This window comes from Phragmites australis, chromosome 13 (genome assembly GCF_958298935.1).
Source record: "Phragmites australis chromosome 13, lpPhrAust1.1, whole genome shotgun sequence".
Lineage (NCBI taxonomy): Eukaryota > Viridiplantae > Streptophyta > Magnoliopsida > Poales > Poaceae > Phragmites > Phragmites australis.
The window spans coordinates 4,563,099-4,586,092 of NC_084933.1; the positions used below are offsets into that span (position 1 = coordinate 4,563,099).

Genomic DNA, 22,994 nt, shown 5'->3' on the forward strand with positions numbered 1-22,994 from the left:
CTCCATCCTTTCTTTGCGGCAAATTCAGCAACGTTCTTGTTTGAGCTCCCTCCTTTCTTTGTTGCTTCCTTCGCCATCTATGTCGACATAGCGGTGTTCCTCTTGTACTCATCCTTTCTCTCTCCCATTCATAACCTCTCTGATACACCTCCTCACCTAATCCTCATCCTTGCGCACCCGCACGCCCATGCCTCTCACGCTCTCCATGTATTTTGCTATGGTTGGATGGTCCACCCATGGCGGTATTGCCACCATTGGCACACCATTAGCAATTGCCTTCAGTGATGAGTTCCATCCACAGAGTGTGAGCAAGCAACCTAAATGTTCATAACTACACTAATAATTCAAGAAAAAGAACATCATTAGTTTTGACATTGCTTGTCAGTTCAGTTTGTCACATTTTGCTTCTTTTGCATTGTACATGGAAGTTCTATCATTTCATTTCTGTGCCCTTACGTGCCAACACCTCCAGTTGGGGCCTTCTGTTCTGTAAGGAATCTTCTGAAAATAAGGATGCAGATAAGAGGCACTAAATATACATGAACAATCTCAGATTATTGATCAGACTGTCAATCCTAATCAGTTCTATAAGCCTTGTCATGCGCATTGCCAGCAAAGCAGAGTTGGGCATTTGGGCATAGTAATCACCAACGGTTTGGTTGGCTTGTGCTGCGGCGGCGCGTCGCCGTGAAGGAGGATGAAGGTTTGGGCAGTGGAGTGGCACGCAAGGTTCTCTCCAAGACCGAATGACTGATGGCGCCTGATCAGGTAAGGTGACCAAGGAAGGCTTGGCCTGCGACTTCGTATAGTTTCTTTCAGCTCTCTTTCCTTGCTGCTTCCTGCGCCAGGAGAGACCGCCGGCCTCGATCACTTATCCGCGTGCATGCTATTTTGAGAGAGAGAGAGAGAGAGAGACTGAGAGGAGAAGACATAGACAGAGAGAAATAGAGAGTGACACAGCTATATATTATCTTTTTTTATTTTCGGATATCCAAATTTTCTAATTGGTTATGAAAAGAATTGTATTTTCTTAAAATATTTTTTTCAACTTGAGAATATACATTTTAGATAATAAACTTCAGTTCTTTCAAGATTGCGATGTTTGATAAACTGAACTTCAAAAATTCAAGAACTAAAATTCATTATTTTTAGTATTTAGATTGCTTTTGGCCTCGAGTTCCCAATGTCAAATTGTGAATATAGAACTATGGACTTGCGTATTCAAAATTTGTAATATTGATTTTCCAGAAACTACGTACGCGCATACATTTCTTCGAAACCCAATCGAATGCTGCCAGCCTAGATTGTTTCTTATATAGATATGGACTAGTACATTACAACAAAGAAGGTGATTGTTTCTGTTGCGCTTAGGAAGCAACAGAGAAATGGAGGAAGAAACCACCCCATGATACAAACGTGCATGTCGACTACACAGTCAACGGAAAATTCTGGTCGAGCTTCGCTTCACAGGAAAGAAACTTGCGCGCCACTCCACGGCACCAACGCCTACAAGTTGGGATGCACAGCAGCACTGGGCAAACAAGCCATGGGGAGCACGAGCGCCAGCACCATGGCGATGGCGAACACCACTTCCTCCTCAGCGGAAGAAGGCGTCGGCGCGCACGTCCTGCTCCTGCCGTACCCGGGCGCGCAGGGCCACACCAACCCGATGCTCCAGTTCGGCCGCCGCCTCGCGTACCACGGCCTCCGCCCCACGCTCGTCACCTCGCGGTATGTGCTCTCCACCACTCCGCCCCCTGGAGAGCCCTTCAGCGTGGCCGCCATCTCGGACGGCTTCGACGCGGGCGGCGCGGCCTCGTGCCCCGACCTCTCCGAGTACAGGCGCCAGCTTGAGGCCGTGGGCGCCGACACTCTGGCGGAGCTGCTGCAGTCGGAGGCACGGGAGGGGCGGCAGGTGCGCGTGTTAGTGTACGACCCGCACCTGCCCTGGGCGCGGCGGGTGGCGCAGGCAGCGGGCGTGGCGGCCGCGGCATTCCTGTCGCAGCCATGCTCCGTGGACATCGTCTTCGGGGAGGTATGGGCGGGGAGGCTGGCGCTGCCGGTAAAGGACGGGAGAGAGCTACACGCGCGCGGGCTGCTGGGAGTAGAGCTGGGGTTCGACGACGTGTCGCCGTTCGCAGCGAGACCGGACTGTTACCCGGTGCTCGTTCAAGCATTGATGCGGCAGTTCGAGGGGCTGGAGGACGCCGACGACGTGCTTGTCAACTCATTCCACGACATCGAACCAGAGGTGAGAAGTCACCTTCGATCATGCCCCGCACCTGCTTGTTGTTTTGCTTAATATAAATATTCAGTGCTCCTTGCCCATTCTCTGCTTTCATGACACTTGTGAAAAGTTGATGGGTTTGTTTTGTTCACAATGACAATTTTCGAATCGATAATTTGTTATTCCTCATCTACATGTGATGCCTCTTATTACAATCTACTTTATCATTAGTTTCACAAAATTGTTCACATATTTGTTTTGTTAACTCATGAGCAGGAGGCAGATTACATGGAGTTAACATGGCATGCAAAGACAATCGGCCCAACCTTGCCGTCATTCTACCTCGATGACGACCGTATGCCGTCCAACAAGGCTTACGGTTTTGACCTCTTCAGCAGCACTGTGTCGTGTATGGCTTGGCTTGACAAGCAGCCTCCTTGCTCTGTACTCTTTGTATCCTATGGGACTGTTTCAGAATACGACGAAGCACAATTACAGGAGCTTGGCAATGGACTGTGCAATTCTGGCAAACCATTCCTTTGGGTTGTGAGGACAAACGAGGAACACAAGCTGTCCATTGAACTCCGTGACAAGTGCAAGGAACAGGGCATTATTGTTTCTTGGTGCCCCCAGCTTGAGGTCCTGGCACATAAAGCCACAGGTATGCGAAGTGATTAGACTTCTATTTATAAAGCAAAACAAGACAAACTAATAAGCAATGTATGAAATTAGTTATGTACTTTTTCTTGAATGATTGTACTATGAACATGCAGGTTGTTTCTTCACGCACTGTGGATGGAACTCGACATTGGAGGCAATTGCTAATGGTGTGCCAATGGTGGCAATACCGCATTGGGCAGACCAGCCTACCATATCAAAATATATGGAAAGCATGTGGGGCATGGGAGTGCGGGTGCGCAAGGAAGAGAATGGCTTGGTGATGAGAGACGAGGTAGAAAGGTGCATCAGGGAGGTGATGGATGGAGAGAGGAAGGATGAGTACAGGAGGAATGCCACTATGTGGAGGCAGAAGGCCAGGGAGGCAATGCAGAAAGGAGGGAGCTCCGACAAGAACATTGCTGAATTCGCCGCAAAGTATTCATCAAGTTAAACATCCAGTGATATAGTATAAGTTAGAGAGCATAATAATTTTTTATGATACTGTACCTTTTAAAATATTCAGGAAGGTCAAAGATGCTGAAATTTTGATATGTGTGTCGTTGAAAAGGCAACGTTACATGTCTGTCATTTGACTGTTTTACTTAATTTTTGAAGGATTGTAAGTGCTACTTGCAGGTGTTTATCATATTTAAATGAAGGATATTTGCATACCTTAAGATATATAGGTTATTTATGCAACTTCGAAACGTTTGGAGCACATAATAGTTTGAAGGGAACATTGCTGAGATGGCTCCTGTATGCTTATGCCAATCTGAAGCAGCCAAAAAAAAGTGAATCAAGCAGCCTGAAGCCACAATTTTTCACCTTGAACATCAAAATATGTTAAAAGGTGCATAGACAAAAACAAATTAATGAAGAACCATCCATATTACGCTCAGATTTGAAAAGCAGAACCAATCAGTTCCAAAGATTGATAATCTACTTCATAGTTTGATTCTAACAACAAAAGTTATTCCTGTTGCATCAATACATTCAAAAGTACAGGAGGTAGCAGCACTAACTATGAAAGTTTATTTTGCCAATTTACGTGCAAAATTACTAAACATATTAGAATTTCAAAGCTCCATGGCAAATAACCCACATCACTCGAATCAACCTTTCCAGTTTCCACACCCAGAATATTTACATGGTATTCATTTACATAACGTATACCTGTAAAACAATTTACAGACACCTGAGCAATCTACTACAAGAACAAGTGGCGTCCATTTATTCAATCGCGTGTATGTGTATGAATCTGAGGCATTTGATGTACTGCCTACTCAGTTGGGTACGATGGCTGCATGGCAAGGCCACACAAGCCCCTCTTCTCCATTCTCATGTACTCATTGTCTCATTCTCACCCCATGTCGTGCCCCATGAGTTCTTCATCAGCCAATATTTGGTGCCATCACTGGCCTTTCCATAACCAATGGCTGCAATGCCATGGTCCAGATCAGTGCCGCAAGAGCCGGTCATCACACCATCGGAGTAGAACTGAAATGTCATGTCACCACCATCTACAGCAACAGAGACAGGCTGATTGGCTACCGCCTTCACGAGGGAAGCCTCGTCGTTAGCCGGGACATCCTCGTAACCCTTGATGGTTGCAGCACTGTCGTTTTCCAGCCTTGCACTTGCCATCTTCCGCAGTGTAAGGGTAGTTGGACTCAGTGGTGAGGCCACCGTTCTTGATGATGAACTTGAATGCATCGTCCATCTCACCACCGTTGCGGCCCTGGTCCTCTCCATGGACATCACAATCCACCAACTCTTGCTCTGATATTGAGACGAGCTTGCCTGTGCTTAGCTTGATAATGCCCTCCATGGCAGCCACATCTGAGAACGCCCAACAGCAGCCTGCAATCAATTTTGTTTCGATATATGTCATTGAGTACCGGTATCGTTGCAAAACTTTTACACATGTATGGTTTCTTGAGTCTACTTACCACCTTGTCCTTGATCCTTGATGGGAGCGAGGCACCCTTGGTCCTCCAGTCCACAGTCGCCGGAAGCGCATCAATGCTAATAACATTCTCATACATGAATCCTGTAGGCACCTTCACCACGCTTGGATGAACCCCTCGTTGGTCTTGGTTGCCCTGAACTCGTCGCTGGGAGGTCGGCAAACTGGTTGACCCCGAGCCAGAACTTGCGGTTCTTGGAATTGAAGGACTCAATGAACTTGACGTTAGCCTTGAACACCTCGAACCGTCGCGCCTTCTCGGCGTTGTCCTTGTAGACGCGACCGTACTGGGTCATCCACTGCTCGTGCCTCGCCACCATGGCCGAGTCATCGCCAAGTTCGCGGGCTGCACAGACAGCACTGCAGAAGCGGGCGCAGCCGAGGATGGCAAGGAGCAAAGCGTTGGGGTCTTGGGGATGGCCATGATGGCTACTCCTTGACTGCAACACTGCAAGGACAGTTCTAGTGCTGCAGTGAACTCTGCCTTGTTTGGTGATTGGATCTGGGTGGTATGCATGGGTATATATAGCTGCAGGTATGTATTTAAGTAAGTAGAGATTGTTGGAAGATATACATGCTTAGAGATAGAATTGTAAATCTGTTGTAATCTTCTAGTATTTGTTGTAATCTTCAGTTCTGTTGTGATTGCCACGGCGGGGGCTCTTCTCGTCATCTATATTAACACGCAAAGCGGCCCGGGAGGGTTCAACGCTTCCCAATCTATTTTACATGGTAATCAGAGCTTAGGTCCTCCCTCTTCCACATCCATGGCGATGGCTTCACTCTCATCTAGCTCCTCCTCATCCATGGCGGCGTTTCCGTCTGGATCCCCTCTCCTTGGCCAGTCGGTCACGGAAAAGCTCACGAAGACCAATCATCCAATTTGGAAGGCGCAAATTCTTGCGGCCCTACGCGGTGCACAGATGGCCGTGTTCATCGACGGCAATGCTGTTGCTCCGGTTGCCACCTTGGAAATCGTCAAGAGTGGCAACGAGATCGAGAAGGTCCCAAATCCTGCGCTTGAACGCTGGGCAGCTCAAGAACAGCAAGTCCTTAGTTTCCTGATGTCATCTCTGTCGCGCGAGATCCTTACTCAAGTCGCCACCATGCCGACGGCTGCTGATGTGTGGCGCACAATCGAAGGTATCTTCGCCTCACAATCCCGAGCACGAGTTATTAATACTCGCATGGCGCTGTCAACAACACAGAAGGGCGTCATGTCCGTCGCTGAATATTTCGGCAAGATGAAGTCTTTAGCAGATGAGATGGCATCTGCGGGCAAGAAGCTTGACGATGAAGAGCTGGTGTCTTACATCCTCGCTGGCCTCGACATCGACTACAATCCGCTTGTTTCTGCTATGGCTGCTCGAGTTGAGCCCATCACGGTGGGCGAACTATATGCGCAAATGCTCTCGTTCGAGATGCGCATGGATCTTCTTCATGGTGGCTCGCAGTCCTCTGTCAACTCTGCATCAAGAGGGCGTGGTGGACGTGATGGTCGTGGACGCGGTGGCCGTGGCCGTGGAAACAGCCGTGGCCGAAGGGACTATTTCAACAACAGCAGATCAAGCAACAATGGCGGCTACTCCAATCAATCCAACCGACCAATCTGTCAGCTGTGCAACAAGATCGGTCACACTGTTATCAAGTGTTATAAAAGGTTTGACACCTCTTTTTCAGGAGAAGAAAGAAGTGCTGCTGCAGCTACCTCTTCATATGGTGTTGACACAAACTGGTACACCGATACGGGGGCAACAGATCATATCACAAGCGACCTTGATAAATTGACTGTGAGAGACAAGTATACTGGTAATGATTAAATTCACATAGCCGGTGGTGTAGGTATGAACATTAATCATATTGGTCATACTATTGTTCGTACCCCCAATCGCAATTTGCATCTAAACAATGTGCTTCATGTTCCTAAGGCCAACAAAAATCTTGTTTCTGTTCATCGCCTTACTACTGACAATAGAGCCTTTCTTGAATTTCACCCAAACTTCTTTTTGATCAAGGATCAGGCAACGAAGAAAACTCTCCTTCACGACAAGTGTAAGGGTGGTCTTTATCCTTTGCCGCCGGCTTCCTCATCATCTAGTCCAAGCCGACAAGTTTGTGGTGCCATCAAACCTTCACCCACAAGATGGCACAGTCGTTTGGGTCATCCGTCTTTATCTATTGTCCAACAAGTCGTTAGTAGAAATAAACTTTCATGTTCAGATAAGTTCAATAAAGAGTCTGTGTGTGATGCATGTCAAAAGGCCAAGAGCCATCAGTTACCTTACCCTAAGTCTACAAGTGTCTCAAGTTTCCCTTTAGAACTTGTGTTTTCAGATGTTTGGGGCCCTGCACCCAGTTCTGTTGGACGAAATAAATATTATGTTAGCTTTATTGATGATTATAGCAAGTTTACATGGATTTACTTGCTTAAAGAAAAATCTGAAGTTTTTCAAAAATTTCATGAGTTTCAGAGTTTTGTAGAAAGACATTTTAGCAGAAAGATCATCACCATGCAAACAGATTGGGGAGGCGAGTATCAAAAGTTGAATAGCTTTTTCCAAAAAATTGGCATTTCCCATCATGTCTCATGTCCTTATGCTCATCAGCAAAACGGCTCGGCAGAAAGAAAGCACCGTCATATAGTAGAGGTTGGTCTAGCCCTTCTTGCTCATGCTTCTATGCCACTTAAATTCTGGGATGAAGCTTTTGTTACTGCTACATATTTAATCAACCGTCTTCCCAGCAAGGTCATACAGTATTCTACCCCCTTGGAATATCTATTTCATGAAAAACCAAATTACAATTTCCTTCGCACGTTTGGTTGTGCGTGTTGGCCGAATCTTCGACCATATAACTCTCGAAAGCTCCAATTTCGTTCTAAGCAATGTGTCTTCCTGGGATACAGTTCTCTCCATAAAGGATTCAAGTGCTTAGACATATCTGAAAGGGCGTGTCTATATATCTAGGGATGTTGTGTTTGATGAAAATGTTTTCCCTTTTGCTCATCTTCATCCCAATGCTGGTCCTCTTCTTCGGTCTGAAATTTCCTTGCTTCCCATTAATCTCCAAAATCCATCACATATTGATCAAGGGGGTGTAACATTAGGTGATCAATCTATGATTAATGATTCTGCTGCTAATATTTCTTGTGAAGAACAGCTATCAGGTGAAAACAGGGTGCATGGCGGAAGCAACGCTAATCCCGGCGTACATGGCGGCAGCAGCGCTAATCCCGGCGTCAATCCTGGCGATGTAGTACATGGAGGCGTTTTCAGTACTGGCGATGTAGACAGCAGTACCTTTCCCGACAATTCTTCGTACGGGAACAGCAGTACTGGCGATGTAGACAGCAGCACCTTTCCAGGCAATTCTTCGCACGGAAACAGAAGTGATTCTCCTGGCGTTCTTCCCGAGCAGACATCATCTCCGGTTCCTGAGCATGCGCCTGATAATGCGTTCTTCAGCACAACTTCAGACTCTGTGCAGGCTTCTGCGACAGTCGCGTCCGGATCTCTCTCAGCTGAGCCAGGACCGATGTCACATCTTGCGCCTGAGTTGCCGCCTGGATCTTCTGCGCTGGAACAACAGGTGACCGAGCAAACAGTGCTGATAAGACCAGTTACCAGATCAAGGCAAGGTATTGCAAAACCAAAAGTCTATACAGATGGTACAATAAGGTATGCTTTCCTGACTGCTACTGGTGAACCACAAAATGTTCAAGAAGCATTTGGTAGTAAAGATTGGAAAAAGGCTATGGAAAATGAATATTCTGCTCTCATGAAAAATAATACATGGCATTTAGTTCCACCTTGCAAAGGAAGAAATATTATAGATTGTAAGTGGGTCTATAAAGTTAAAAGAAAGGCTGATGGTACAATTGATAGATACAAGGCTCGTTTAGTTGCTAAAGGATTTAAACAACGATATGGAATTGACTACGAGGACACCTTCAGTCCTGTAGTCAAAGCTGCCACTATTCGTATTATCTTGTCTGTTGCAGTGTCAAAGGGTTGGAATCTTCGCCAATTGGATGTACAGAATGCGTTTCTTCATGGTGTTCTGGAGGAAGAAGTCTATATGAAGCAACCACCAGGTTTTGAGGATAAGACCAGACCACATCATATATGTAAGTTAGATAAGACCCTGTATGGCTTGAAACAAGCACCTAGAGCATGGTACTTCAAGTTGAGCATGAGGTTACAGGATCTTGGTTTTGTTGCTTCAAAGACTGATACTTCATTATTTTTCTTCAACAAGGGCAAAATCACAATTTTTGTGTTGGTGTATGTTGATGATATCATTGTTGCCAGTTCATCTCAGGATGCCACCAAGGCTTTGCTTCGGAACTTGGAGAAGGATTTTGCTCTCAAGGATCTAGGTGATCTTCATTATTTCCTGGGCATAGAAGTAAAAAGGACACATAATGGTCTATTGTTAACACAAGAGAAGTATACCTCAGATATATTAAAACGTGCAGGTATGTACAATTGTAAACCAGCCTGTACACCATTATCTACTGCAGAAAAACTCACAGCCAAAGGAGATTTACTGGGTCCTGATGATTCTACACAATATAGAAGCTTGGTTGGTGCACTTCAATATTTAACTTTAACTAGACCTGATATTTCTTTCTCTGTGAATAAAGTATGCCAATTCTTACATGCACCCACCACCCTGCACTGGTCTGCAGTAAAAAGGATTTTGAGGTACCTTAAAGGTACCTTAGGTATTGGTTTAAGTTTTGGGAGATCGTCATCTATGCTTGTTAGTGCCTTTTCAGATGCAGATTGGGCTGGATGTCCAGATGACAGAAGGTCAACAGGTGGCTTTGCAGTATTCCTTGGTTCTAATCTTGTGTCATGGAGTGCCAGGAAACAAGCCAATGTATCAAGATCAAGTACAGAGGCAGAATATAAATCTTTAGCCAATGCAACTGCTGAGATAATGTGGGTACAGACATTATTACAAGAACTTGGCATCTCTTGTCCTTCAGCAGCGTGTCTTTGGTGTGACAATATTGGTGCAACATATTTGTCAGCTAATTCAGTATTTCATGCAAGAACTAAACACATTGAAGTTGATTACCATTTTGTACGAGAACGTGTTGCACGCAAGGTCCTGGACATTCGATTTATATCTTCAAAGGATCAAATAGCTGATGGATTCACAAAATCTCTCCCTACTCAGCAGTTGGAAAAATTCAGATGCAATCTTAACTTGTGCAAGTTATGATTGAGGGGGGCTGTTGGAAGATATACATGCTTAGAGATAGAATTGTAAATCTGTTGTAATCTTCTAGTATTTGTTGTAATCTTCAGTTCTGTTGTGATTGCCACGGCGGGGGCTCTTCTCGTCATCTATATTAACACGCAAAGCGGTCCGGGAGGGTTCAACGCTTCCCAATCTATTTTACAGAGATACGGTGCTTGCACGATGTACTTAGTTTAGTTGGGTGGTGTGCGTGGCCATCAAGTTCGTCCCAGATGATATAAAACTGTTGAGCATGAGACGTACGCTTTGTTGCACAGCTGAGAGGGACAGATGTTTGTGCCTCGTGTTTTCACGTAAGTACAAAGATTATTAATCGCCCTTTCGGGTTACAAGGATTGAACAGAAACTCTAAAAGGCGGCGACCAGCTCCTTTGGAGTTTCCACAAGATTTTCCGGGCCAAATGGGACTTGCTAAATAGGATTGCACTCACACAGGTCCGGATCGAGTTCACATAATGGACCAAAACTGAAATCATTAATCGATAGAGAAGATTGTTATATATTTGCTGCTGTATCAGCTGGATCGTCAGACTTGGCGTGGCTTCCATCTGCGTAAACTTAGCAGGGACTGTCCAAAACCCACTTAGGTAATTTTGCCTTTTCCAACGCTTGTGTCTAGTTTTACCTAACACAAGGGACCAAAACAAGAGAGCACTAAGAGAGAAGACCTCGGACCAACAGATTATTGATTTTTCCGTTGAAGTTTACCGGTGTGTACCAACGCTGGAGTGGGTTCCCTTGTAAAAAGGCTATGTTGTTGGTGGAGGATGCAACTACTGAGGCTTTATTGTATGTAATTTTGTCAAACACTGTACCAACATGCATGCTGCATCCTATATTACTTCACCTATGGTGTCTCCAACCATCCATATCAGCTAGATATAAGGGAAGGCACGTCATATTTTTGCCAATGTGGAGTAGAGAGTGAATGAAGAGAGAAAATCTATCTATTAACTAATACTATCTTCATTTTTTTTTACTTGTTATTTTGGACGTCGACATAGTCTCCAATACATATATTTTACCATTACTTTTTCTATGCATTTGCTATTGAAAGTTATTGAAAATATGGTCACATTTGAAAGCATTTTTCATAATAAATCTAGTAATACCATTTTCTTGTGATAAATATTAATACTTTTTTTATATTAACAATCAAAGTTTTTAAAATTTGGCTACATGTATTGCTAAATAGAATCTATTTAAAAACAGATATAGTAATTGTTAGGAGTATAGAATCCTTTATGTATTCATTAGTAGGGTCATTTTTCTATTCGAACTCTTATACTCTATATATTGTCCAATGAGGTTTTCAACATAGTCAAATATTATTTATAATACGGTATCAGATGTCTAGGTTAGAGTTTTGTTTAGACTTCTCTCCCCTGTAGGTTGCACTTCCCCGCACGTCACCACCAATGTTGTTGCCGTCGGCGTGCTCTTTGTTCTGATTCACACCTGCCGGATTCCTTTTTCCACCGCTGTTGTTGCTCTTCGGCCGATCAGTGCCATCGCTGGTCATCCTTGGGCTCTAGCGCGAGATTTCTGCTCGTCACCAAACACACAGCCAAATTGCAGCTCTTCTTTCTGAGCCAGCAGCCGCCGGGTTTTGTCGTGTTCAGCCTCATCGAGCTCTGCCACCGGGATTTGTCGCCGGATCCGACGCCAACTCATCACGGATCCGCGCCGGGAAGCATCCTCCGCTTGCACACTGGCTTTTTGTGCTCTGTTAATTACTGTATAATCTAACATGCTCTTCCCCGGTTGTGGTGCTTCATCCAGCACATGCTCAATGCTACTGTGCTTCATCTTGCATAGAGCACGGCTGCTTTCTTCCTCTGCGTCGGCGCTGGCTTTTCCCGCCGGCTCATCGTCTTCTTTCTGATGTGTTGCCACTGATCTTCAAGTGGGTGAACGTGTCATGGATTTGGGAGGTCGCCGCCTCGGTCTTTTGCCGATTCGACCTCTTCTTTGGCTCCGTCTCCTCGAATCGGGAGGTCGCCACCTCAATCCTTCACCGATTCAGGAACAAGGAAAAATTTATCGATAAAAATTTTTTATCGGAGGTTAGTGATAAACAGCATTATCGGATTTATCATAATTCTATCGGCGATAGACAAAATATTTCGGACAAAATTTGAAAAAAAAAAGATTTAATTTATATAGAAAATCACATAGATTGCATCCAAATCATTTAACTAAATAATAACACATAAATGAATTAGGATTGAAGGGGTGGTCTAGCGGCCTACAAGCTGACGTTTTCTTGCTCGCGTGTTGGATTCGGAAATCAAAAGATGCCAAATTCAAAAATTACCGATATTTTTGGCCGATAAGTAAATTTACCGGCCCTCGCCGATAAACAGGATTATCGGATTTATCGATTTTTTTTCGGCGATAATTTTTTCACTGGTGGGAGGTCGCTACTAACGAGAAGAACATCGCCGCCATCCGCAATTGGCCAGTACTGACGAATGTTCGTGAAGTGAGGGGATTCCTCAGGTTGGCCAGGTATTACCGAAAGTTTGTTCGAGTATTGGCGAGATCAGCCAGCCCCTGGCCGAATTACTCAAGAAGAATTGTGTGTTTGTGTGGACAGTAGACACAGAGGCCGCCTTTAGGGCGCTACCAAGTGCACTGGTGTCTGCACCAGTCTTAGCTCTTTCGGACTTCGACAAATAGTTTGTGATTGAGGCGGATGCATCTAACAAAGGGGTGGGAGTGGTATTGATGCAAGACGAACATTCGATCACATTCCTCAGCAAGGTTTTGAGTCCACGGATGCCATCCTACAGGGTATACGGCCCCGATTCACCTGATCCCTTTGTCAATTCAGCGGGGCATGACTATTCAGCAAGAATTGTTGAATGCCTTGCACGCGGGAGTGGTGGGTGGACACCCAGGGGTGGAGGCCACCTACCGTCGTGCCAAGCAGCTGCTCGTGTTGCCAGGAATGAAGAAGGCGGTAAACCAATACATCAGCGCTTGCGGAATCTGCAAACAGGCCAAGCCGCAGCGCATTAGGTATCCAAGGTTGCTGCAACCCTTTCGGTGCCAGTGCATGCCTGGCAGATCGTTACGCTAGACTTAATCGAAGGTTTGCCAGTATCCAATGCATTCAATTGTGTACTTGTGGTTGTGGATAAGTTCTCAAAATATGCACATCTTGTGCCACTGGTACATCGTTTCACAGCTTTACATGTGACGCAAGTTTATCTGAACCAGATTTACAGATTGCACGAGCTGCAACAGTCGCTGATCTCCGATCACGACTGGATTTTCACCAGCGCAGTCTGGAAGGAGATGTTTCGCCTGGTGGGAACACAATTGAGGATGAGTTTATCATATCACCTTGAGACTGATGGGCAATCGGAGAGAATCAACCAGTGCTTGGAGATGTACTTGAGATGCTTCATGCATGCGTGCCCGTCTAAATGGAGTGCCTAATTGCCTCTCGCTGAATTCTAGTATAACACTTCTTATCATTCTGCCATTGGAAGGTCTCCCTTTGAAGTGTTTTGTGGCCTTGTGGGCGTCCTCCTCGGCAACTTGGAATTATGGATACTTCGGTATGCTCCGTGCCAGAAATGGCCAATTGGACGCAAGAGCGGTAACTGATGGCTCGCTTGGTTAAGCAGCATCTGGACCGAGCTCAACAAAGAATGAAGTATTATGTGGACAAGAAGCGCTCTGACGGGGTCTTTGAAGTGGGAGAATGGGCGTATTTGAAGATTCAGCCATACATCGAAACATCCGTGGCACACTGTATTAACCACAAGCTCGCTTTCTGCTACTTTGGTCCATTAGGTGCTCCAACGTGTGGGATCGATGGCATACAAACTGAAGCTTCTGAAGGGAATCTAGGTGCATCTGATGTTCCATGTGTCATAATTGAAGAAGGCGTTTCACACGTCGGAGAGCAGCGCAGGACAAAGCCTGGAGATCCTTGATGTCCTCATCGAAACTCAAGTGCCCGAGGAGATCCTGGAGCGGCGACTGTACAAGAAGGATAGATGATGACGGCCCAAGTGTGCATCCACTGGTCAGGCTTGCCGGCATCTCTGGCGACATGGGAAGACTTGGATGCCCTCAAGATGCGCTTCCTGAAGGCGCCGGCTTGGGAACAAGCAGTTCCTGATGGAGGGAGGATTGTCAGCACCGCTGATCTGGAGGTGGAAGAAGGCGACCGCGGGATGGATCGAGCTGCAACTGGGCTAAGACGTGGGCTGCTTGAACAATGGCCCAACCGCAAATACAGCCCACATGAGTGGCTGGTTGGCACCGGCGCACGAGTGAGGCAGTGAGTAGCGTGTGTTTTATTCGGCTGAGTTGTAACCAGAGGGAGGCAAGAGAGATGAACACACTTGGACTCCTCTGAGTTCTTCCATTTCCCTTCCCCCAATCCTTCCTCTTCTATCCAAATCGAGATAATCAGGTGACACGACGTTTCCCACCTGAAACACCATCAAGATTTTTTACCTTCATTGACGTATCAGGCGTGGACAGGTTCCTCTCCGCTTGGATCAAATCCTGCATGGAATATCCTGCCTCCAATGCTGTACGAACAAACTCCGGTGTAGAGATCGATGCTTGGTCATCGAACTGATCTTCGTCCTCTGAGTCCGTATCACTTGCCAAGGCCCAAAACTTGGATCCACTTCCGGCGAGCGGATCAGCGGACGCCGACAAGTGTAGTCCATGTCGATCCTTAGGCGCTGAGACCGATGTCCATCAGCGGATCCCACCGGCGACGGCGATTTTGCCGACGCCATGGTCAGCCGCCTCCCTCTCATCGCCTCTGTCGCGTCTTTTTTTTTTTTTCTTTCACTTCATGGGGCATAAATTTTGTAAATGGACATATGCCAATGTATTGTACATACACATGAATTTTCGGGGATCCTTTAAAGTGCTTAATGTGCATTGGTTGGTAGGTGCGCATACACCTATACACATATTTGACTGCAGCAGATAAGGGAAGAAAGCTGAAGAAGACTAGCTTTCAGCTGAGAAAACATGCCACCTAGTAACAAGTGCATTTCAAGACAAGTCATCCTGTTTGCTCAACTCAGAGTAATACAATGTCATATAAACAAGGAGATATCTCTATAGTCTTTGGAAAGAGAACTTTCAATTTATTTCTAGCTCTCTTGTCATGGTGGTCAGCAAGGAGTCAGCTGCTATAGGAGATATTAGACTATAGATGAGGAGAACTTAGAATATTTTAATAGACTTAGATTAATTTTTCTCTTGCTTGATTACAATAATGTGCGGCTACCTCTTTATATAGAGAGAGAAATTTTCAATCCTAAATTAATTCCAACTCATAATATATCTCCTGCCAAACTTATCTCTAAACAGTCATAATACAATCCAACTCTTAACTTATCTCTAAGCAGTCCTAATTCAATCCAACTCCTAACTTATCTCTAAACAAATCACCTGAAATCCTAGCATACCAAAAGGCTATTGTTTCAATATCCAATAATCCTCGTGCTGAACTGTCAAGCAACCCCAAACTCTGGATATGCCACAATATCCAACGCCTCGGAATTGACTCCAAAGCGCGTCTAACTCCATAGTAGAACATCGGCTATTGTTTCACTGGCTGCAGCACATGAATCTCAAAACTAGCACCTCCTTCCTTGGAATGACCGATTTATAAGACCCGGTAACATTAGCCGCAGCGGGTAATGAGGCCAACAACCCGAAACCCAAACCCCCCAACAGGGATGTCAAGTAGACTCCTCCAATAGCAAATAGAAGGAGCACATCAAACCTGCCATAGAGAAGGTGGGATTTATTAGAACTCACCGAACATTGCCCAAAGAATCAGACGGCAACGCCATCACAAGATATCCCGATGTGTGGGGAGGCTGCGGCACGAGAAACTCCAAGGGCGAACGGGCCCCCTCAACGAGAGGTTGTCGCCGAATGGAGGACCACCAAAGATGGCAACCGCGACGAGGAAGACTGAATCAATGGCCACAGAGTGGCATCAACCCAATCTTCAACATACCTACCACCTCTTCGGGCAAAACTTGGGGATTTATTTTGGACTAAACTACTGCTACTAGAAGATCTAAAGGGGTGGACTGCAACAACAAGATCTTTAGTTCAACTTGGCGCACTCCTAACATTATGAAACATCTAATTTTGTTTTCTCCACAAGTTCTCCATATGCACACTCAAGCAAAGCTATCAAAATAACTCTTACTTATTCCTTAAAATCCACAGCACAATGGATGAAGTTACAGTTCGAAGTACAGTTCTCGCTACTGTATTTCCCTAAAAAAAGTTACAGGCCCGAAGAGCGATTGGCATACTCCTGAACCATCTCACCGAAGAGAGAATGTTGTTCAATCAACCTCGATGGTGCATCAAATTCTTTTACCAGACCTGGGCAGAAAATGGTGATATTTTAGAGTAGAGACATTCTGGAACAAGAAATGTTCACATTCATCTTAACAGATATCAAATGCTATATGCAACAAAGAGCTCTTAAAAAGAACAAATGTTTTCTACCAATGTCCAATAAGCAGCAAGACTGACGAGATCTACCTGCATCCAGCACCAAAACTCTATCGCAGTCCATGACTGTTGGTATTCGGTGCGCAATGCTTATTATTGTGCACGATGAGAACTCTTGTCGCGTGATCTTCTGAATGGTGGCATCAGTTTGAGAGTCAACTGAAGCAGTTGCCTCATCCATAAATAAGATTTGAGTGTGCTTCAATATAACACGACCAAGACAAAGAAGCTGTCTTTGGCCTACACTCCAGTTCTCTCCGCTATCAGCCACTATGAAGAACAAAAACAAAATAAATGAGTGGAAGATGCAACCAATGCCAACAAAAATACAAGGAAGCGTAAAAATAGCATACCTGGAGCATCAAGTTTTTCAGGTTTTGAAACTACTACTTCTTTCAGCTGGCAGCGCTCCAGAGCCTGAAACGATGTGAATTAATGCCCATGACTAACTAACACAGGGCACCCTGAAGGAAGGAGGATAAAATAAACAAAATGTTAGTTACACCATACCTGCCATATTTCAGCATCTGAATACTGCCCAATCGGATCAATGTTGTTTCGGATTGTTCCTTCAAAAAGAACTGGCTCCTGGGGAATTATGCCAAAGCGAGATCTAAGATCATGCAGACCCAATGTGCATATGTCTATTCCATCAATGATCATTTTCCCCTCCGCAGGCTCAACGAGCCTGAACAATGCTTGGATCAAAGTTGACTTGCCACTGCCTGTCCTTCCTACAACTCCTATCTTTTCTCCACCACTAATGCTTAGATTAATACCTTTCAGAATTAGAGGTGTATTTGGTCGGTACCTAACCTGAAATGATAAAAATGGTGTTTCAGTTGTTGTAAAGTCCCTCATTACAACAGAATGTTTCAATGCATTCTCCACTTTAGTAAGAGTCTGTTTGTTTGGGCTTCTATTTTTAGCTTCTCTGAAAAGTTCAGCTTTTGGCTTTTTTGAAAAGCTGCTTTTGGATTTTAGCTGTTGAATTTTAATAATTTTTTAGCTTCTCAGCACACTATTTCTCAGAAAAACTACTCTCAGCTAGCTTCTAGTTTATTTCCTCAGAAGCCACTTTTAAAGACACCCATTTGTTTGGGCTTTTGGCTTCTAGGTTTGTGACAGAAGCAGAAGCCGGAAGCAGCCTGAAACAAACAGACCCTAAGTGCAAGATAGAACGACAGTTGCCTCAAATTTACGTGGAATATGAGTTTTCTTATTGTACAGGATAAAAAACATAAGGACAGGACTGTCCATTTGAGTACTTTGAATTGAAAAAAGGACCAGTAGGGGCAAAATTAGTAAAATAAGGGTAAATAAGAACCGCTAACCTTTAGATCCATAATGTCGATATCTCCATGAGTGGGCCAATTTGGAGAAGGAAGATTGTCTTCTATTTCCCAAGCCACCTCAGAAGGAAGAGTGCTGAACTGATTCACTCTCTCCACAGCAACCATTTCATTTTCTAACATACAGCTAGTGGATATTGCAAAGTACACCAGAGAATTGAGGGAGAGGCCATATGAAAGAGACATACCGACAAATTCTGCAACAGTATAGCAAACACCAATTCCTCAGGACTATGAAAATATCATGATCATAAATCTACAGAGACTAATTATCAGCAATGCCAATTTAAAAGCATTATTGTCAGCTTATCAATCAAGCAAAATTGCATCCAGAGTTTGGGGTTGCTTCGTCGTCCGCCGCTGCAATCGGCCTCAACCGCGCTAATTGGAGGTTGCCGGATAGGGGTGTGGCTCGTCCTCTGCCACTCATCATTGCATCTGCGGATCAGGCTGACGCCCGGTGGCCGGAGGCTGCTGCTCCTTCCGCACTGAGCATGATGTCTTCACCCACCGTGTCTTCTTCGGCGTGAAAACGACATCGGCTGTGTGCTCTATGCAAGAGGTCGTGGTGTGCTCTCTTCCCATCAGGGCAGTGAGTAGCTATTTGACAACACCTGGTCCTTGTTGGAAAAAAATTCTATGGAATCGTGCCGCAACTGTTCGCCACGTGTCCCCGGCAACCATCTCAAAGCTAGCGAGCCAAGCCAAGTGAAACAGAGCCGAGCCGCACAGCTCGCAAGCCGACCCATCAATCAAAAGAAGGAAACTGTGCCTATTGGGTAACAGAATAGGATACCTTGGGAAATTCCCATACGTGAGGCTAACAAAATAGGATCTGATCATGATCTAACAAGAAAGGAAACCGTCTGAATGCACGAGACCATCCTTTCTGCAACGTTCGTGCATGATCACCAAACATCCGAGATCGTCAGCTTTGTGCTATCGTCTGCAGTCCATCCATCCATGGCCGGGCTCCTGGACGAGATCGAGCAGCCCGTCCACGACGAGCAGTAAGTCCGATGTCACCGAGGTGGACAAGCAACCCATCCACGACAAGCAGCCCGGCTATGTCTAGATCGTCGAGCAGCCCGTCGTCGCTGATATCGATGAGCAGGCAGTCCCCAACGGGATGCGACCAGCCGAGGCTACGTGTGGCCGCAACATCGGTGAGGATGAACTGGACGTGTTGTACATAAGCTCTAGCGTGCACGACGAGTCAATGTTCCATGGCAGGACTGCCATCCAGGTGCGCGGTGCAACATATATGTTCATGTCAGCTGCTTCCCTGCGCGCTGGCTGTTCTTGCATTGGCAATAGTTCTTTTGAGACTAATTTGTATCATTTTAGCAAAATTGTCAAGCCATGTTAGTTTTGGAAATACCTGAAGCCATGAGACCTAAGGAATCATTAACCAGAGCTAACAAAGTTGAGCCTAACATATTTTTTTATTGTAGTTAGATCATTTTATTGTTTATCCTATTTGTATCATTTTAGCAGAATTGTCAAGCCATGTTAGTTTTGGAAATACCTGAAGCCATGAGACCTAAGGAATCATTAACCAGAGCTAACAAAGTTGAGCCTAACATATTTTTTTAATGTAGTTAGATCATTTTATTTTTTATCCTATTGTACTGCAGGAGAATGATAAGCTTGGTCAAACTTTAGTTGTTCCTCAAGTTAGAATGAGTATCAATTCAAAGGATAATGCATATGAGATGTACAACTCCTATGTCAAAAATTAAAGATTGGGTTTATTAGAAAGAGCAACACAAGGAGGAGAGGAGATAAAATTATATATCAGAAGCATATAGTTTGCAGTAAATAATGGGAACGAGGTGCTCACTCATCACATGACACTTTGAAAGAAAATGCTATTGCTAGGACGTCTTGGGATGCTAGTGTTCAATTCAAAATTTGTCAAAAGTGGACAGTGCAAAAGGTTGTGGTCGAACACAATCATTATCTAGCTAGTCCAAACAAGGCACACAAGTTGAGGTTGCAACGACATTTTATTGAGGCGGATAAATTGTTAATTGGTCAAATACGAGAAGCTGGAATGAAGCCAACCAAGTGTATGAGTTTTTCATATAGTGGTTCGGAGGAGCTGAGAATGTACCCTTCTCACGGATGGATTGCAATAATCAGATTGGTCGTGAGAGTAAGAAGTATTTGGCATACGATGATGCGCAAACGCTATTGGAATACATGAAGAATAAGAAAATAGAGGATCCTACTTTTTTATGCCATATAATTGGATGAGTAGGATGGTCGCATAGTTAATTTCTTCTGTGTAGATGGCTATACTATCATGGATTATGCATGATTTGGTGATGCTATGTTGTTTGACACCACGTTTCAGACTAACAAGTTTCAAATGCCTTTTGCTCCACTCCTTAGAACCAACCATCATAAGCAAACAGTTATTTTTGGAGCTCCACTGTTATTTAATAAAACCATTGAATCATTTGTTTGGCTTTTCAACACATTTCTAACAGTAATGTTAGCCAAGCATCCTAGCACAATTTTCATAGATCAATGTGTTGCCATTTCAACAGCAATTAGCTTTGTATTCCGAAGCACGAGGCATCGTATTTGTTTATGGCACATTTATATGAATGCAGCTAAACATCTTAGTCATGTAATTGCTGACCATCCTCAGTTTCTTATTGAATAAAATAGATGTGTCTACGAAGAAAGGTCAATGGCATATTTCAACAAAATATGGTATGAATTGTTGAGTAGTTACAAACTTGAGGAGAACTCATGGATGAGAAACCTATATGATTTACGGGAGAAGTGGGCTTTTGTCTTCTGTGACTCTTTTACTGCTGATATGACCTGAGCTCGAAGGAGTGAAGGTATGAATAATGTTTTTAAGAAAAGGTTTCGTAGAAAACTTTGTATTTCAGAACTCCTAGTAGAATGTGAGAAGTGTGCTGCTAGTCTCCCTGAAAATGAGTTAGATGCAGACTATAAGTCACGACACACTATCCTGATTACTTATATTCGAGATTTACCTATGTTAAAGATCGCAGCTGAGTCACATACAGGGAGGCTTTATTCAGATTTTGAGGAGCAATTTAAAGAGCAATTTTATTTCTCATGCAAGTTACTACAAACTATGAGGACAATCATGACTTACAAGTTTATGCCTATGGAATTTCAAGATGAAGCGATTATTGCACTTAACTCAGAGGATATGACCATAACATGTTCTTGCAAAAAGTATGAATCCATTGGTATGTATACACATTTTAAAATTACACTAGTTTACAATACATCTTGTTAATAATTATTTTACTTGATTACAGGTCTATTATGCAAGCATGCTATGTGAGTCTTTAATATCAATGATGTTTTTGTTTTTGCCTAATAAGTATATACTAAATAGATGGACAAAATATGCAAAATGAGAGTTTTATTCTGCGAATCAAGGAAACAATAAGGAAACTTTGACAACATGTGCCGCACGTATCTCTCGAAAGGCAGCATATGTTGCATTGAAGTGTTCAGCTTAGAAAGAACTTCTTGATGATTTGGAGAGTGCTATAGATAAGTTGGACCTAAAAGCAGATAACTCACTAGGCCAAATGCCTGCCAAATCTTATGGGGTTTCTCGAAGTTGTAATGAATGTGCTAGAGACATATTAAAAGGTAAAATATCAATTAGAGTTCCTCAGATGATAAAAGGTCCAAAGACTAAAAGATCAAGAAATGTATCTGAAAAGAAAAAAGGAAGCAATACAAAGGCTGCTAAGAAAAAAGTAGTGGTACCCATCTGAACATGTCCTTTTCTCATCGCATTCTAGTATAGCTAATTATAATTTTGCTTCACTTTTACATGTCTAAATTGTAGGAGAAAATCCAAAGAATGCAACAAATAACATACAAGGTGGAGAAGATCCAAAGCAATTGATTGTAAGAGACATACTAGGCCCATTATTGTCTTACAACAACTCATTAACTTGCACCTATTCTGTTATGAATAATTTTGCATTTATTTGGTACAAGGATCATTTGATGCAAGGACCAGTGCTAGTAATGCAATACTAAACTTTTCTGCCAATACGTATGGAGATTCTACGACCAATGTTACGCCTTTGATCCAAGGAGGATATACAAGTCTTTTACTTGGAGTTGATCAAGATGCCAGAGCGTGGTCCGCTGCTAGAAAATTACATTTTGATGAAGGACAAAATCATGTACTCCCTTCAATTTCATATTAGATGTCATTTTAGATAGAATTTAGCATACCAAGGTGGCTTAAATAAGGTTGTTACTGTACCAGTTTACCCATCATAACTCAAGTACCTTAGAGTTATTCAATACAACAACAAAGGTTGAAGGTTGAATGAAGTTAATGGAGTAACAGTAAGGGTAAAACGGAATAGATAACTCATAAACTCCTTAAACGATAGGTCGATAGCTGTAACACCCTACTTTACAACTAAACATATTTTATTCGAATATGAAAAATTTCGGTAGTATTTTATCAGTGTATCGGGAACCGGGAGTCCCTGAGTCCCGAGGCCAGGCCAGCCATCCGCCACGTGTCGCCATCCCGCGAGGTCCCTCCTGCGGGGTGAGGAAAGTTCAAGTCCCGGGAGAAGGTGCTCGGGGCCACAGTCCGTGGTTCCCAAGCACCCCAATTCCCCGATGATCCGCGGAGTTTAAGTACCGGGAAGAAAGTGCTCGGGGAGGTGCCCGGTCATCCCCGAGCGCCCTAGTCCCCCGACGATCAGAAGAGCCAAGTTCCGGGAGAGAGTGCTCGGGACTACGTGTGGCAGCTCCCGAGCGCTCGGTTCCCCGAGGATCCGCGTAAGAGTGCTCGGGAGAGAGTGCTCGGGGCTGCACGTGGCAGCCCCCGAGCACTCGGTTCCCTGAAGGTTCATGTAAGAGTGCTCGGGAGAGAGTGCTCGAGGCTGCACGTGGCAGCCCCCGAGCACTCGGTTCCCCGAAGGTTCGTGTAAGAGTGCTCGGGAGAGAGTGC

The 22,994-nt window shown here is 44.4% G+C and overlaps 2 protein-coding genes, 1 non-coding gene and 1 pseudogene across 4 annotated transcripts; 2 read left to right on the forward strand and 2 right to left on the reverse strand.

Moving 5' to 3' along the window:
• The first annotated feature begins 1,405 nt into the window (after positions 1 to 1,405).
• On the forward strand, positions 1,406 to 3,568 carry LOC133889774 (UDP-glucosyltransferase UGT13248-like). The gene is made up of 3 exons (XM_062330245.1): positions 1,406 to 2,251; positions 2,504 to 2,888; positions 3,001 to 3,568. The coding sequence occupies exons 1-3, from the start codon at positions 1,406 to 1,408 to the stop codon at positions 3,336 to 3,338; spliced, it is 1,569 nt and encodes a 522-aa protein (XP_062186229.1). The 3' UTR covers positions 3,339 to 3,568.
• Positions 3,569 to 4,166: 598 nt separating this feature from the next.
• Positions 4,167 to 5,661, reverse strand: LOC133888416 (senescence-specific cysteine protease SAG39-like; annotated as a pseudogene).
• Positions 5,662 to 6,136: 475 nt separating this feature from the next.
• LOC133889869 (small nucleolar RNA Z247) lies at positions 6,137 to 6,275 on the forward strand. The gene has a single exon (XR_009903951.1). It is a non-coding gene; the product is annotated as a small nucleolar RNA Z247 (small nucleolar RNA).
• A 9,066-nt stretch (positions 6,276 to 15,341) lies between these two features.
• LOC133889353 (ABC transporter C family member 14-like) lies at positions 15,342 to 18,215 on the reverse strand. 2 transcript variants are annotated; one of them, XR_009903906.1, is made up of 6 exons: positions 17,987 to 18,215; positions 17,163 to 17,468; positions 17,006 to 17,069; positions 16,683 to 16,922; positions 16,339 to 16,520; positions 15,342 to 15,900 (listed from the first exon to the last, which is right to left on the reverse strand). XR_009903906.1 is itself a non-coding variant. In XM_062329877.1 (5 exons), the coding sequence occupies exons 1-5, from the start codon at positions 18,188 to 18,190 to the stop codon at positions 16,420 to 16,422; spliced, it is 915 nt and encodes a 304-aa protein (XP_062185861.1). In that variant the 5' UTR covers positions 18,191 to 18,215; the 3' UTR covers positions 15,342 to 16,419. The 2 variants fall into 2 exon arrangements, 1 of the variants encoding a protein (XP_062185861.1); XM_062329877.1 differs by having other exon boundaries at positions 15,342 to 16,520.
• Between the last annotated feature and the right edge of the window lie 4,779 nt (positions 18,216 to 22,994).